The sequence below is a fragment of the Scardinius erythrophthalmus genome, assembly GCF_964197995.2.
Source record: "Scardinius erythrophthalmus genome assembly, chromosome: 5".
NCBI classification, from domain to species: Eukaryota; Metazoa; Chordata; class Actinopteri; order Cypriniformes; family Leuciscidae; genus Scardinius; species Scardinius erythrophthalmus.
Genome location: NC_138225.1, coordinates 37,717,654 through 37,733,582, shown reverse-complemented (window position 1 = coordinate 37,733,582; position 15,929 = coordinate 37,717,654). Strand labels below are relative to the sequence as shown.

The 15,929-nt window shown below is 48.8% G+C and overlaps 1 protein-coding gene across 2 annotated transcripts in view; it reads right to left on the bottom strand.

Moving 5' to 3' along the window:
• pappab (pregnancy-associated plasma protein A, pappalysin 1b) overlaps positions 1 to 15,929 on the bottom strand; it is a 120,747-nt gene that overhangs the window by 57,230 nt on the left and 47,588 nt on the right. For both annotated transcript variants that reach the window (XM_081367174.1, XM_081367175.1), the window contains exons 8-9: positions 14,085 to 14,213; positions 13,798 to 13,889 (exon numbers count right to left, since the gene is read on the bottom strand). In XM_081367174.1, the coding sequence (XP_081223300.1) occupies positions 13,798 to 13,889; positions 14,085 to 14,213 (221 nt within the window). The remainder of the gene's footprint in view (positions 1 to 13,797; positions 13,890 to 14,084; positions 14,214 to 15,929) is intronic.

The window sequence follows — 15,929 nt, the reverse complement described above, 5'->3', positions numbered from 1 at the left end:
AAACGCGTTGCGGCAGCAGCAGACAGCTATGGCGAGACGGCTTGCTCGCTCATTGGCTGCTCTGCGGCAACTGCTTAAGCCAATCGAGCGAGGCCTGGGATGACATCAGGCCAATGAGGGCGCTTCGCGCCCTCCTCGCCACTTCCCGCCGAAACGGGCGTGGCTTACCTCTATAAAAGGAGCTCGAGAAGGCTGACTCACTTGATTTTAATCTCTTCAGCGAAGCGCACGCATCGCTGGATCACGGAAGCAGCGTCGTTGAGGCAAGCACATCAGCGGGACGAGCCCTCGAAGCCGCTGGCCAACGCCGCCTTCTACAGCCGTACCTGCTGCGCTTTCCGACGCCTATATCCTTTTCATATTATTGCTTTTCTGTGTGTGTGTGTGTGTGTTCTTCGCAACACTCACCCCTAAGAGAGCTGCGTCTTTTTCAAGATGCCTTCCTGCGGCTCGTGCCGAGCCCCACTCACCGAGGGAGACAAGCACGTCATCTGTGTTTCCTGCCTGGGTGAGGACCATGCAGCGCTCGCGCTCGCTGACGGCGGATGCCCTCACTGCGAGCTTTTGCCGATGGTGACTCTGAGGACTCGCCTGGCATCCTTTTCCAAGCCTGCATTCACCGCCGCGATGCCGCGCCGTAAAAAGCGCCGCTCGCAGCGGGTCCCGGAACCCGCTCCAGCCCGACCAAGCTCGCCGGTTCGCCCGCCAGCTTCACCGGCCTCTCTCGAATCACTTCCTGATGCTCAGCGCCCGCAGTCTGCCGCCGCTTCATCAGAGGAAGTCGGTTCAGAGGCCGCGTCGGGGGAGAAGGATTCCTGCTCTCTGCTAGCTTCAGGCAGCGAGGATTGGGCGAGCTTTGAGGATCTCGCGCCCCCTACCCGCAAGCCCTCAACGAGAGCCAACATTGAGACGGAGCTCATGCGGGTACTCGCACTGGCCGCGGCGAGCCTCGGCCTCGAGTGGTCTGCACCGGAGCCCCCCTCTCGAACCCGGCTGGATGGTAGTTTCCTCCCTGGTGAGCGCACTTCTCCGGAATCTAAGCCCGCTCCCTTTCTTCCTGAGTTACACGAAGAAGTTGCGAAGGCTTGGAACGCGCCCTACTCTGCGCGGACGCGCTCATCTGTGTCACCCGCGTTTTCCTCTCTGGATAATGCCAGTGACCGAGGCTACCTCTCTCTTCCGCCGGTGGAACAGGCGATAGCGACCCACCTTTGCCCGCCCTCTGCTGGACGGCGGACTAAACCGGTGTTGCCTTCCAAAGCCTGCCGCATGACGTCGACGCTGCTCGCGCGAATCTTCTCCGCCGCTGGGCAGGCCGCGTCATCGCTACACACCATGGCTACGCTGCAGATTTACCAGGGTGATCTCCTCCGTAAGCTGGACGAGATGGGACCTGACGCTATCTGCATCGCGGATCTAAGGAGCGCTTCAGATCTCACGCTCCGAGCTACTAAAGCCGCCGCACAAGCCATGGGACGGTGTATGGCTTCCGCCACTGTCGCTGAGAGGCACTTATGGCTGACGCTCACGGAGATGGCCGATTCCGAGCGCACTGCGTTTCTCGATGCCCCGCTGTCTTCCACCGGCCTTTTTGGTTCTTCTCTCTCCGAGTTAGTGGAGAGATTTACCGAGGCCCAGAAAGCGTCTCAAGCCTTCAAGCACTTCCTACCGAAGCGCTCCGGTTCTGCAGCGGTTCGTGACAAACGGACCCCGCGGAGCTCTCAGCCTCAGCCCCCGCCTTCGGCCGCCTCTTCGCAGCAGCCACAACAGCGCAGCTCGAGGCCCCGCTCTCGGTCCAGCGCCCGGCGCCCCTCTTCGCGCGGGCCGCGATCGAGGGTTGTGGTAAAACCGGAAGTGCCGAAGAAGTCCTAGCAAGCCTGGGAAAGCGCAGGTGTGTGAGTCCCGTTGCGGCCGGCCTCCCACCCAAGCGCCCCGCTGTTTCAGTCCCAAGGTTTGCGACTGTTCCAGTGTTTTCTGCAGAGAGCAAGCCTGCACTGCCGCCCGCTTGCCTGCACGCAAAAGCCGTTCTCACGGCTACCCAGATAAATCTCGAAAAGAGTGTGTTTTCTGGTGTCCCGGCCACGGCCGATGGTGCTATAAATGTAGTCTCGATGCCCACTCCTCAGTGCCCATCACTACACATAAGCACAGCCCTACACGTAGGGCCCGCGCACATAAAATCGACTCAGGTCGGTTGCGCTTCCAGCATAGTGAGAGTGCCCACTTCCCAGTGCCCACGAACACTATGTCTAACACATCACAGGCTCTCTGTAAAAACGAGAACTGTGAGCGCGCGCTCTGCTCAGGCAGACGCCGCGCCCAAAGCAGTAAATGTGCCCGCTCCCAGCCCACATCTACTCGCTCACATGGGTCCTATGAGACTTTCTCAGTCCTCCCTCACTCAGCCAAGCACTGTAGTAAGGTCGAGGACGAGCGTCTCGCCCGCTGTATTAAGCGCGCGCCCCGCCTCAAATGCCACAGGCATAACGCCTATGTTTGTATCCCCCGAAGCACCTCTGTCGCACGGCGATCAGAGCGCGCTCCGTATCCAGCCCCTAGCCAGCCATGCAGAAGCATGGGCAGCGCTCCCAGGGGTTTCGGACTGGGTGCTAGGCATTATAAAGAGAGGCTTCTCGCTACAGTTTTGTCGACGCCCTCCCTGCTTCATAGCGCGCGTCGAAACTACGGTCTCGTTGGAAGTAGCTCACCTACTTCGAGCCGAAATATCAAAACTGATAAGCAAAGGGGCGATAGAGCGCGTTCCCCCAGCTCTAAGCGAAGGAGGGCTATACAGCAGATACTTTCTAGTCCCCAAAAAGGACGGCGGTATCAGACCCATACTGGATCTAAGACGGTTGAACAGAGTATTGGTGAAACGCAGTTTCAAAATGCTCACAACCAGCAAAATTCTCGCGCATGTTCGCCGAGAAGACTGGTTCATGTCAATAGATCTGAAGGACGCGTATTTTCAAATACAAATAGCGTCACACCACAGGCGATACTTGAGATTCGCCTTCGAGGGTCAGACATACCAGTATACAGTCCTGCCATTCGGCTTGTCCCTAGCACCCCGTACATTTACGAAATGCATGGACGCAGCGCTCGCTCCTCTCAGACTCAGAGGCATGCGAGTGCTGAACTATTTGGACGACTGGTTGATCCTAGCTCAATCACGATCACAGCTCGTGGAGCACAGAACCATTTTACTCGATCACCTCGAGAATCTTGGTATCACAGTCAACTGGACAAAGAGTTCATTGAGGACTCTGAGGACTCGCCTGGCATCCTTTTCCAAGCCTGCATTCACCGCCGCGATGCCGCGCCGTAAAAAGCGCCGCTCGCAGCGGGTCCCGGAACCCGCTCCAGCCCGACCAAGCTCGCCGGTTCGCCCGCCAGCTTCACCGGCCTCTCTCGAATCACTTCCTGATGCTCAGCGCCCGCAGTCTGCCGCCGCTTCATCAGAGGAAGTCGGTTCAGAGGCCGCGTCGGGGGAGAAGGATTCCTGCTCTCTGCTAGCTTCAGGCAGCGAGGATTGGGCGAGCTTTGAGGATCTCGCGCCCCCTACCCGCAAGCCCTCAACGAGAGCCAACATTGAGACGGAGCTCATGCGGGTACTCGCACTGGCCGCGGCGAGCCTCGGCCTCGAGTGGTCTGCACCGGAGCCCCCCTCTCGAACCCGGCTGGATGGTAGTTTCCTCCCTGGTGAGCGCACTTCTCCGGAATCTAAGCCCGCTCCCTTTCTTCCTGAGTTACACGAAGAAGTTGCGAAGGCTTGGAACGCGCCCTACTCTGCGCGGACGGGCTCATCTGTGTCACCCGCGTTTTCCTCTCTGGATAATGCCAGTGACCGAGGCTACCTCTCTCTTCCGCCGGTGGAACAGGCGATAGCGACCCACCTTTGCCCGCCCTCTGCTGGACGGCGGACTAAACCGGTGTTGCCTTCCAAAGCCTGCCGCATGACGTCGACGCTGCTCGCGCGAATCTTCTCCGCCGCTGGGCAGGCCGCGTCATCGCTACACACCATGGCTACGCTGCAGATTTACCAGGGTGATCTCCTCCGTAAGCTGGACGAGATGGGACCTGACGCTATCTGCATCGCGGATCTAAGGAGCGCTTCAGATCTCACGCTCCGAGCTACTAAAGCCGCAGCACAAGCCATGGGACGGTGTATGGCTTCCGCCACTGTCGCTGAGAGGCACTTATGGCTGACGCTCACGGAGATGGCCGATTCCGAGCGCACTGCGTTTCTCGATGCCCCGCTGTCTTCCACCGGCCTTTTTGGTTCTTCTCTCTCCGAGTTCGTGGAGAGATTTACCGAGGCCCAGAAAGCGGCTCAAGCCTTCAAGCACTTCCTACCGAAGCGCTCCGGTTCTGCAGCGGTTCGTGACAAACGGACCCCGCGGAGCTCTCAGCCTCAGCCCCCGCCTTCGGCCGCCTCTTCGCAGCAGCCACAACAGCGCAGCTCGAGGCCCCGCTCTCGGTCCAGCGCCCGGCGCCCCTCTTCGCGCGGGCCGCGATCGAGGGTTGTGGTAAAACCGGAAGTGCCGAAGAAGTCCTAGCAAGCCTGGGAAAGCGCAGGTGTGTGAGTCCCGTTGCGGCCGGCCTCCCACCCAAGCGCCCCGCTGTTTCAGTCCCAAGGTTTGCGACTGTTCCAGTGTTTTCTGCAGAGAGCAAGCCTGCACTGCCGCCCGCTTGCCTGCACGCAAAAGCCGTTCTCACGGCTACCCAGATAAATCTCGAAAAGAGTGTGTTTTCTGGTGTCCCGGCCACGGCCGATGGTGCTATAAATGTAGTCTCGATGCCCACTCCTCAGTGCCCATCACTACACATAAGCACAGCCCTACACGTAGGGCCCGCGCACATAAAATCGACTCAGGTCGGTTGCGCTTCCAGCATAGTGAGAGTGCCCACTTCCCAGTGCCCACGAACACTATGTCTAACACATCACAGGCTCTCTGTAAAAACGAGAACTGTGAGCGCGCGCTCTGCTCAGGCAGACGCCGCGCCCAAAGCAGTAAATGTGCCCGCTCCCAGCCCACATCTACTCGCTCACATGGGTCCTATGAGACTTTCTCAGTCCTCCCTCACTCAGCCAAGCACTGTAGTAAGGTCGAGGACGAGCGTCTCGCCCGCTGTATTAAGCGCGCGCCCCGCCTCAAATGCCACAGGCATAACGCCTATGTTTGTATCCCCCGAAGCACCTCTGTCGCACGGCGATCAGAGCGCGCTCCGTATCCAGCCCCTAGCCAGCCATGCAGAAGCATGGGCAGCGCTCCCAGGGGTTTCGGACTGGGTGCTAGGCATTATAAAGAGAGGCTTCTCGCTACAGTTTTGTCGACGCCCTCCCTGCTTCATAGCGCGCGTCGAAACTACGGTCTCGTTGGAAGTAGCTCACCTACTTCGAGCCGAAATATCAAAACTGATAAGCAAAGGGGCGATAGAGCGCGTTCCCCCAGCTCTAAGCGAAGGAGGGCTATACAGCAGATACTTTCTAGTCCCCAAAAAGGACGGCGGTATCAGACCCATACTGGATCTAAGACGGTTGAACAGAGTATTGGTGAAACGCAGTTTCAAAATGCTCACAACCAGCAAAATTCTCGCGCATGTTCGCCGAGAAGACTGGTTCATGTCAATAGATCTGAAGGACGCGTATTTTCAAATACAAATAGCGTCACACCACAGGCGATACTTGAGATTCGCCTTCGAGGGTCAGACATACCAGTATACAGTCCTGCCATTCGGCTTGTCCCTAGCACCCCGTACATTTACGAAATGCATGGACGCAGCGCTCGCTCCTCTCAGACTCAGAGGCATGCGAGTGCTGAACTATTTGGACGACTGGTTGATCCTAGCTCAATCACGATCACAGCTCGTGGAGCACAGAACCATTTTACTCGATCACCTCGAGAATCTTGGTATCACAGTCAACTGGACAAAGAGTTCATTGAACCCCAGTCAATCGATTTTGTTCCTGGGTGTCGTTCTGGACTCACAGTCTATGACAGCGCGGCTGTCACCACAGCGCGTGTTGATCATTCAGCGCGCGGCGAGGTCTTTCCGCCGCGGCGCTGTCACCCCGCTCAGGAAGTTTCAAAAGATGCTGGGTCTCATGGCTTCAGCATCGTCAGTTCTCCGGCTGGGCTTGCTCCGCATGCGCCCGCTGCAGTTCTGGTTGAAAACGCGGGTACCGCGCGGAGCGTGGGCGACCGGTCGATTACGCCTCAAGGTCGATCAGAGCTGTGTTTCAGCCCTGGCGCCTTGGACGGCGGACGACTGGTACCAATCAGGTGTAAGCCTGGGGACTTCCTCGAGAGTGAGGATGGTGTCGACAGACGCATCCACCTCGGGATGGGGAGCTCTGCTCGAGGGCAGACCGTTCTTCGGCCTGTGGTCGGAACGAGAAAAGCTCCTACACATAAACTGCCTAGAAATGCTGGCAGTGCACAACGCGATGACGCGTTTTTGTCCCCGCATCAAGGACGAACACGTCATAGTCCGTTCGGACAACATGGCTGTGGTGTCCTACATAAATCGCCAGGGCGGTCTGAAATCCATATCCCTGTACAGGCTGGCGAAACGCCTCCTACTATGGGCTCAGCACAACTTACGCTCGCTGAGAGCAGTGCATGTACCTGGGCTTCAGAATGTGGGCCCAGACAGACTGTCCAGGAACAATGTTCCCCCGGGCGAATGGTCTCTACACCCACAAACAGTCCGGCTGTTGTGGGAGAGATTCGGCAGAGCGGAGGTGGACCTTTTCGCGTCCCGCGAAAACGCGCACTGCCCCGCGTTCTTTTCAAAGACCGACAGCGCGCTGTCCCGGAGGTGGCCGCGCTGCCCGTTATACGCTTTTCCCCCCGTCTCCCTCCTGCCACAGGTGCTGGAACGGGTCAGGGAAACGAAATGCCCAGTCCTGCTTGTAGCTCCGTTCTGGGAGAACCAAACATGGTTCCCAGTTCTGATGCAGTTGGCAGATATCGCTCCATGGCCGCTGCCGTTGAGGAGAGATCTCCTCTCGCAGGCCGGGGGCTCGATTTGGCACCCACACCCGGAACTGTGGTCCCTTCATGTGTGGGTGCTCAACGGATACCCGTTGGTCTCACAGAGGGAGTCGTGAATACCATCACTCAGGCTAGAGCACCGTCGACACGGCGGCTTTATGCTTCGAAGTGGTCGGTTTTCTCCGGCTGGTGTGCAGCTCGGAGCATTTCACCCCTCGAATGTGAGGTAACGGAGGTTCTCTCCTTCCTACAAGAGCTGTTGGATAAGGGCAGATCCCCTTCCACGCTCAAAGTGTATGTGGCGGCTATTTCAGCGTTCTTTGGTTCAACGCTGGGTCAGTCGCTGGGAAGGAATGATTTAGTCATCCGCTTCCTCAGGGGAGCTAGGAGACTGAATCCACCCAGACCTCCTTCAGTTCCTTTGTGGGACCTTTCTACGGTCCTAGCGGCCATGAAAGGTGCCCCTTTCGAGCCTATCCAGTCTATTAGCCTCAAACATTTGTCTTTCAAAACAGTGTTTTTGATGGCTCTCGCTTCAGTGAAGCGCATAGGCGACCTGCACGCGCTCTCTGTGAGCCCGGCGTGCTTGGAGTTTGGTCCTAATGACTCTAAAGTCATACTCAAACCTAAGCATGGCTATGTGCCGAAATCCCTCAACACGCCTTTTCGGGCTCAGGTTATATCCCTGGCTGCCCTGCCGGCATCGAGTGAGGAAGGGGACTCGAGTTTTCTTTGCCCTGTTAGGGCTTTAAGAGCTTATATGTCCCGCTCTGCTGTCTTCAGACAGACAGAGCAACTCTTTGTCTCGTTCAGCGGACGTTCCAAAGGAATGGCTGTTTCGAAACAAAGTCTATCCAGATGGATAGTTGACGCCATAGCGCTGGCTTATACTGCCAAGGGCATTCCATGCCCTCTGGGAGTCAGAGCGCACTCTACGAGAAGCGTTGCTTCTTCGTGGGCTTGGTCCAGCGGGATTTCCCTACAGGATATATGTACGGCGGCAGGTTGGGCCTCGCCGTCTACATTTATCAGGTTTTATAACCTAGAGGTTCCCGCCTTGCAGGCTAAGCTTTTGTCGGTGTAATCTGTTCAGCCGTCTAATCAGACCGCTGAAACTCATGCGCTATGCGCTACCGACTATCTTGGGCAGAACTGTGTAAGACCTACATTTTCCACATTAGTTCAGGTTCCCTACCCTGTCTATGTGATGATTATACTTGCGTCTGTGGACATGTTTTTCTACGACGCTAAAATATAGGGATTTAAGGCTCTCACCCTTATTCCCTGACTCTGTGTGAGTCAATCTGGTGATTATGCACTGTATGCCTGAAAAAGCTTCCGGTGATCAGTGTTTTTATCCCAGCACGCACGGCGTTTTGCAAGGGGTTCCCGTAGCGTTTTGATAAAACGCAGTACGAGAGGACTCTCGTAAGAGAACGTACTCGGTTACTAACGTAACCTCGGTTCTCTCTAGAAGAGGGAACGAGTACTGCGTTCTCTGCCGTGCGTACGGTTCACTCTGGTTCGCTTCGGCGATCAAAATCAAGTGAGTCAGCCTTCTCGAGCTCCTTTTATAGAGGTAAGCCACGCCCGTTTCGGCGGGAAGTGGCGAGGAGGGCGCGAAGCGCCCTCATTGGCCTGATGTCATCCCAGGCCTCGCTCGATTGGCTTAAGCAGTTGCCGCAGAGCAGCCAATGAGCGAGCAAGCCGTCTCGCCATAGCTGTCTGCTGCTGCCGCAACGCGTTTTACATATATGAAAATTAAAGGATAATTTTTTGCTTCAGTGTTTCGTGAAAAGAGACTTTTCCCGTAGCGTTTTGATAAAACGCAGTACTCGTTCCCTCTTCTAGAGAGAACCGAGGTTACGTTAGTAACCGAGTACGTTTTAAAATGATCTCACATACTGTAGCCTACATGTTGTCATAAAAAGTAACAACCTTCAAGCTAATTTGAATATTTGAAAGGGAATGCTAAATAAATGACACTTCAGCAATCTAAATAATATGCATATAAATAAATCATTCTGATAATAAACAATTATTGCAATAATAATACTAATAATAATAACTTTAAAGAGGTGATAATATAACAGGACTAAAACATTTTTCCTCTTGGGATTAAAAAACAGCTGATTTAATTAAAGGACATTCTTTTTAGATTGTCATAAAGATTGTTTAGAGCACTCATTGTTTTACTTGGCATTACTTCACAGTGTTAATAAATGCTCTATTTTTTACTGGCTTTCAAACAAGGACAGTCATAAATCATCATTCATGATGACAGATTGATTATCTTTTATGACTGTACTTCATGTATCAGCAGCCGAGACACATTTCCAGCAAACTGATCCACTCAATTAAAATCCCACTGCCATTATCAGGTGAAGGTCTTTTTAATAAGAGGTCTACCCTTTCAAAATATTGTTTTGTGTTGTTTGTTCTTTGTTTTGTGCCCTGATATGTCCCATGATATGTCCCATCCCTGCCTTCGCCCAGGCCCAGAGGTGTCAGCAAAATTTGAACGAGTATAGCTGACACTAAGGGAACATGCTTTTAACTGCACCGTTCTGTCACCTGTTCAGTCCAGCCATCCTTGTAATCAACAGCTACTAGGTGTCAATCAATGCTAACAGCAGTCAGGAAACATGTTTGCAAGATGTTCACTTATCAAATCAAACACTCTTTCCCCAGCAGGCTCCAAAGAATATTAACAAGGACAGACTATGTAAAGTTATAGGCATCCTCAGGCGCACAGCAGCCACAGTACATCATTCAAAGGAAGCTACTATGTATAAAGGGCAGTAAGATCCATGCTGCACCTTGTCACATCACTTCCTGTACTAAAAAAGAACTGTAATAACAATGTGTTACTGCGTGCAGTTCGCGTGACACGTTAAAAACAACGCTGGAAAATATAAGCGTAAGGCTGACGTAACCATAGATCTTTGCCCTTCTGCTTGATCAGAGGTTTGTCTTGGGGTTCGTTCAACATAAATGCGAGTCGCATTAGCTGAGAAGCTGAGATAAGACATTTTATTTCTGTCAAGCGTTCTGCTATTTTGGACAAAGCAACCAACCAAAAATTGAGACGTTGTTGAAAGTGACATAGAGAGCTCCAACTTTCCACACAAAGATGTAGAAAAGCAAGTAGAATGTGCTGAAAGTCAGTGGCTATTATTTAAAGTGATAGTTCAGCCAAAACCAAAAATTCTTCATTGACTCACCCTCATGCCGTTCCAAACATGTATAGCTACATTTTTTTTTTCAATGGAAAGCAAAAGGTTTTTTTTAATAATGCACTGGTTGACCTACTACTAACGGGCAAGACTGTGAAGTGTTCATACGATGGGCACTTTACTATCCCATGAGGCCACGGGAGACGATTTGTGAATGGCAGTGAAGCAACTGGTAGTTCACATGACAGTGACAACATGGAGAATTTAGTATGTTTTAATTACATTCATAATACTACACACATTTATACTACATAGACTGTACTTTTGTAGCAGTTGCGAAGTAATTACTTATTTAAAATAAGTACCCATTTAGAGAGTATGCGAGAGTATCCAGCCAGGATATATGGGGTCATTAAATCATTAATTGTTTTTGGTTTTGTTAATTTTTGAAAAGTGAGTGAAACTCGACAATATCATAGACAATACACATTTCATAGACTGAAGATTTCAAGCTTCAAAGTGTCATAAAATGTATCTATGCCCTGCTAAAAATGCAGCATTGCTGGTCACCAGCAGAAGATTTGTTTTGCATACTGGGACCAGCATGGGATTTTACCAGCTCAGTTTAGCTTGAGAACAGCACAATCACGCTTGACCAGCACGATACCAGCTCTAACCAATATAAACCTGGACCCAGTGACACCTGCAGCAGTACGTCTGTGCGTACCAAGGGCGGTAACTAATGGCGTTTTTATTTTTTACGTTCTTTTTAAATTGATTAATAATCTATCTGTGTATATTCATGACATTGAGAAAGCAAGAGAGAATGAGGATAAAGTTAAGGTGTGCGTTTGTGTGTTGTAAAGTCAAATGTGTGCAATGTGCGTGCATGGGTGGGGGATGGGTGAAAACAAATCTGATGGGCTAGTTTAGTTTGGTTTCATTGGCGCTTTTTCAATACATGAAAAATGACCTTACAGATAATTCATGTTTAAAACCAGGCTCAAAATGAGTAAACGCCCTCGAAAACAACTAATCTTGATTGAAACATTTACAAAAAGTCCTAAAACTATTGAGTAGGGATGGAGAAATGAAGCCTCTTAAATCTTTTAAGCTTTTCTCTGATTGTTTCGGGAAAAGATTCGAAGCATCAAGAGTGTCGAAAACAGTGCCATCTTGTGGCAGGTAAAATTTATAGCAGCCATAAACCCAAGAGCGCAACTCCGTTGTTTTATCCATTAAGCACAAATAAAAGCCTGACAATGCTACATGTTAAGTTTTCTGATCCAACGCTATCTCACGACCAATTCGTACGAATTCGTACGAATGATAAAAAGTTGGCTAATTCGTACTAATTCGTACGACCTAGCTCGTACGAATTTGTACGATTTGTCTAAACCCACGTGATGGGTAGGTTTAGGGGCGGGGTCAGGGGTAGGTCATTCGTATGAATTCACACGAATTGGCCAATTCGTAAAATATGTACGATTTTGCAAAAATCGTACTAATTCGTACGAGCCAGGTCGTATGAATTCGTACGAATAAGCCACCTCGTAGAATTTGTACGTTTTCCCGTGAGATCGGGCTCTTCTGATCATATAATTCAAATATTAAAGTGTGGCAATAAATTAAATGTAACAGCAACGATAATTATAATAATACTATTTACCAACAGAGTTGTTTGAGGCAAGTAAACTTTGCTCTAGTCATTTTATGGTTTTTATACTGTTTACTGTTACTGATGATGTTATATAGGCTTATACAATTTTTTAGTAAATGGACTTAAACTTCCATAAACCCAGTAGTGGTCTGGGTTCAAACAATCCGACACGCAAAGTGAAGCATTTGAGTGACTGAAAAGAAAGTGAGGCTACGTTTTTCGTTGATCACGTGTTTCACTGAAAACGATACGTGTTTCACTGAAAACAATACGCGCTCCAGGACAAAGCCGCGCAACGACTGGAGTAACGTAAAAAAAAAAAAAAAAAACTCAAAGCATCTATCTCCACAATCAGAGTGCACAGATTCATGCATCCGATTTTCGATTTTTCGATCCGCTTTTAGAAGACAGCCGGGAGTGGGGTGGGGAGAGGGGTGTGACTCATGAGCTTTATTTCAAGTTTTCTGAAGCCATGTGATAGAAAATGAATGTGATGTGATGTGACGAACAGACTAAAACAGACTGAAAAGTCGATATTCACAAAATATTTCCTAATCCTGTGAGCTGTTAACTGTTGCGAGATGACTTCAAGAACCGGATCAGTCTGATTTATAAACAAATCATTCAGACAATGTTTGTAAACAGGATACAATTATTAATTGAAAGATTACAACTACAACAACAATTATTATTATTATTATTTTTTTTTTTTTTTGCATTTTTTATGTAAATGACAAAATTTCATTTTGTGTCAACTGTTTCTTTGAGGCAGCCAAAGATGCGAACTCATTGAACCTACATACCAACCCCCCCCCCAAAAAAAACAAAAATGCCGGAACTGCCAATTAAGCACTGTCGGGTAGTAGTGCAACCTCAGACTTATAGAGGTGTCCTAGAGGTCAGACAAGACTTCAGCTAGATGAATGTTAGCTACATTCAACAGCAAACTTCAAAAGCCCTTCTTATCTGTCCTTCTTTGCCGTCTCTTTTCTTCTCTCTGTCTTTTTTTATTCCACTCCAGTTTTCTGTCCACACGTTTAGAAGAAAAGGGGATTGTTGCATTACTGCTAACAGGAAGTGCCACAAAGGTCCGCTAGTGCTCGTTAGGCAGATCTTAGAGCTCTACAGCAAAGAGTAAAGTCTTTTGTGAGGGGACTTAAATGTCTGTAAGAGGGTCCAATTATGCGGCCAATTGTTTTGACAGAACTGATTAGCTCACAACTTAAAGCACTCCATTAACATCACAACCAGCTAACAAGTTTTGTGCTGTAAAGAGATAGTACGACAGAACTTCTTGGTCTTTCACACATTGTCAGTGTAGGACACTATGTGACACTGATGACAGGCTAAAGCCATGAGATTGATGGCAGGACACCCGGGTAGAACTGACATCAATAGAGCACTGTGAAGTAATGAGCAATACAGCTAAATGCTGCTGAGGCAAACATCAATCAAACTGATGTTACGCTTTATATACTTTATTATACATCTACTTTATTGTACTTTCTTGTTGAAATAGTGATAAATAAATAAGCATTAAAAGAATATTTAACCCCAAAATTAAAATTCTGTCATTATTTACTCAGCCTTATGTCATTCTTAACCCATATGCTTTTTTTTTTTTGCTGTATACAAAATGAGGTATTTTGTAGAATTGTTATGCAGCTCTTTTCGATACAATGACAGTTATAGAACTGTCTGACCACGTCAAGTTCCCAATACAAGGGGGGAAAAAACTAAAAGTGTTCTGAAGCCATAACATAGCTTTGTTTAAGATACATACTGAAACCTGAACGTCTTTGAACTTCACTTAATAGAAAAGAGCTGTGCATCTTTGTTTTCCCCAGAAATAAAAAAAATACATATATTTTTAGTCAGTTGGACTGACAAGAGGCTAAAAAAAGACAAAGTTTATGGACTATTCCTTTAACATTTCTACCTATAGTTGACGGTCACATACCAACACAGTTGAATAACGGCTCTTTCTTGCACTGGTTTGAGCAGCCATCTCCATTAGCGAAGTTCATGTCATCACATTGCTCTCCAAGATATCTGAAAGGCAAACACATTTAAAGTAATTTAAAGAGTTACATCACACAATTAACATCACTGGTATATTGCAGCTAGTGTTTTGTTTCAAATAAATTTATGTATATGTTACTCCATAGACTTGAGGAAAAAAAAAGTGTGTAAGCACTGCATTCAAGTTCACTGCATATGCAGTGAGAGTAAAGAGAGTGAACTGACTTTTGGATGAGTCCATCTCCACAGTAGGGTGAGCCCAGCTGGTGAGAGAGAGGTGGAGATGGTTCACTCTCTGCTCTTCTAGATACTGTCAGCACATGGTAGGTGTACGTTTCATCAGACTTTATGTCCCTAGAACACATAAACAAGAGCTATTAATATGTTTTTAAACTTGCAAATTATGGGGTGGTTTATGTAAGCCTGCATTCCTAAAAATGTAGTTGAATAAAATGTTTACTCAGCTAGTTGAGGACACATTAAATTGATTTAAAAAAAAAATGACAGTAAAACATTTATAATGTATTAAATAATAAATGACTTTATCAAATCTTTAATAGCAATCTGCTTACCTTGACCTATGTTTGTTAAGATATTAACAGTTTAAATATTTACAGCTGAGAGATGGAAAGTTGCTTTTGAATGAGTGTTTATGGGACAGTTCTAGTGTTTGCCATTATATAAGGCAATAAGCACACAGTCCATTTAATTTAAGGGATTTTGTGCAAAATCCTTTCTCCTTTCATCCTCAAGCACCAACAATTAGATGCTAAGAAAGGATGGCTGTTGTAATGTGACCCTATGTAGAGTACAAAGCGTGCTGTACTCGGCACTCGTCATGACTGTAATACAACCCTTCAGGTACAAGACTCAGAGCGCAAGACTCAGCTGAAACAGCGCAAAGTAAAGCTCCAGTCATCATCTGTGCCGGGATCTACACTGATCCGGATACATTTGAAAACATCTTTTTCTCTACATTTTGGCCTTCTGTCCACACAGAGATGACATTTTAGTCCAGAAAATACTGAGCGTTTTGAAGAAGCTTTCCCAAGTGGATACATTATAAAATGCTGTTGTTTTCGCTTTGTAGTATGGACTGTGATAATGAAGGTATTTGAATACGATGATGCAGGTATAGTCATGTGACGATAGATGTCTACTGTATGTTTATGTGCCTGCTATGTGCTAGTCACATTTAGCGTTGTTAAAGAGAAATGTTACTTTGTACAATCTTCATATTTCATTTCTCCAATTGCTGTCCTGCTGTAAAGCACGAGGGCAATTGCGTTTTAGGCCATGCATGGAATGGCCATTGAGTAAAATGCATTTCCTCTCTTATTTATCTTCACCTCACAATGAAATGCCAAGAATAGAGCAATGGAGAATGGCGGTTAAGGGAGCGCATGATCAATTGGGGAGGCAGAGGGGGTGGTAAGGTACTTTTCTCCAGACAATACGCCCATCTGTCTGCATTACCAGTCCTTAAATCTTCCTGCTATCGACCCAGCCGCTTATGGGGCTCGGGTTAACGAAAACATTTTAATCGCGACTCAGATCAACCCTAAAAACCTCTGTCTGCACATATGCTTCTCAGATCCTTTACACCGCTTTAACTTCCCGCCTGCAGGAACACAAACTTGGAGGGATTGCGCAGTGTGCGGAAAGCCTCACAGCTGGTTCAGGTATATTCGACTCAATCAGCTCCACCATGAGGCTCTAAAACCCCACAGGCTCCTCCAGCTGCAGACTTCCCAAACAGTCAAATATGGGTCAGAGAGCCTCAGTGGTGTGAGAACTGCCGAGTGCCAGAGGACACTTTGCTAGAACTGCATGCGGAGTCTGAGCCAACCCCCAAAGGCAGGAGCTGGAAGATCTTGGCCCGCAATGTGGTCTTGTGGCTGTGTTTTTCTAAGACATGTTTGTTGTGGAGAGGCAGAGCAAAGCTAAAAGAGTACTGCTGCTATCCTTAACAGCCACAGTGACTCCTGAGGTAGACCGTTGGCTCGGCTTCCACAACGAGGAAAGGATATTTTGCCCGTTAAATCGAGCAAGTATCAATTTAGCCATCAA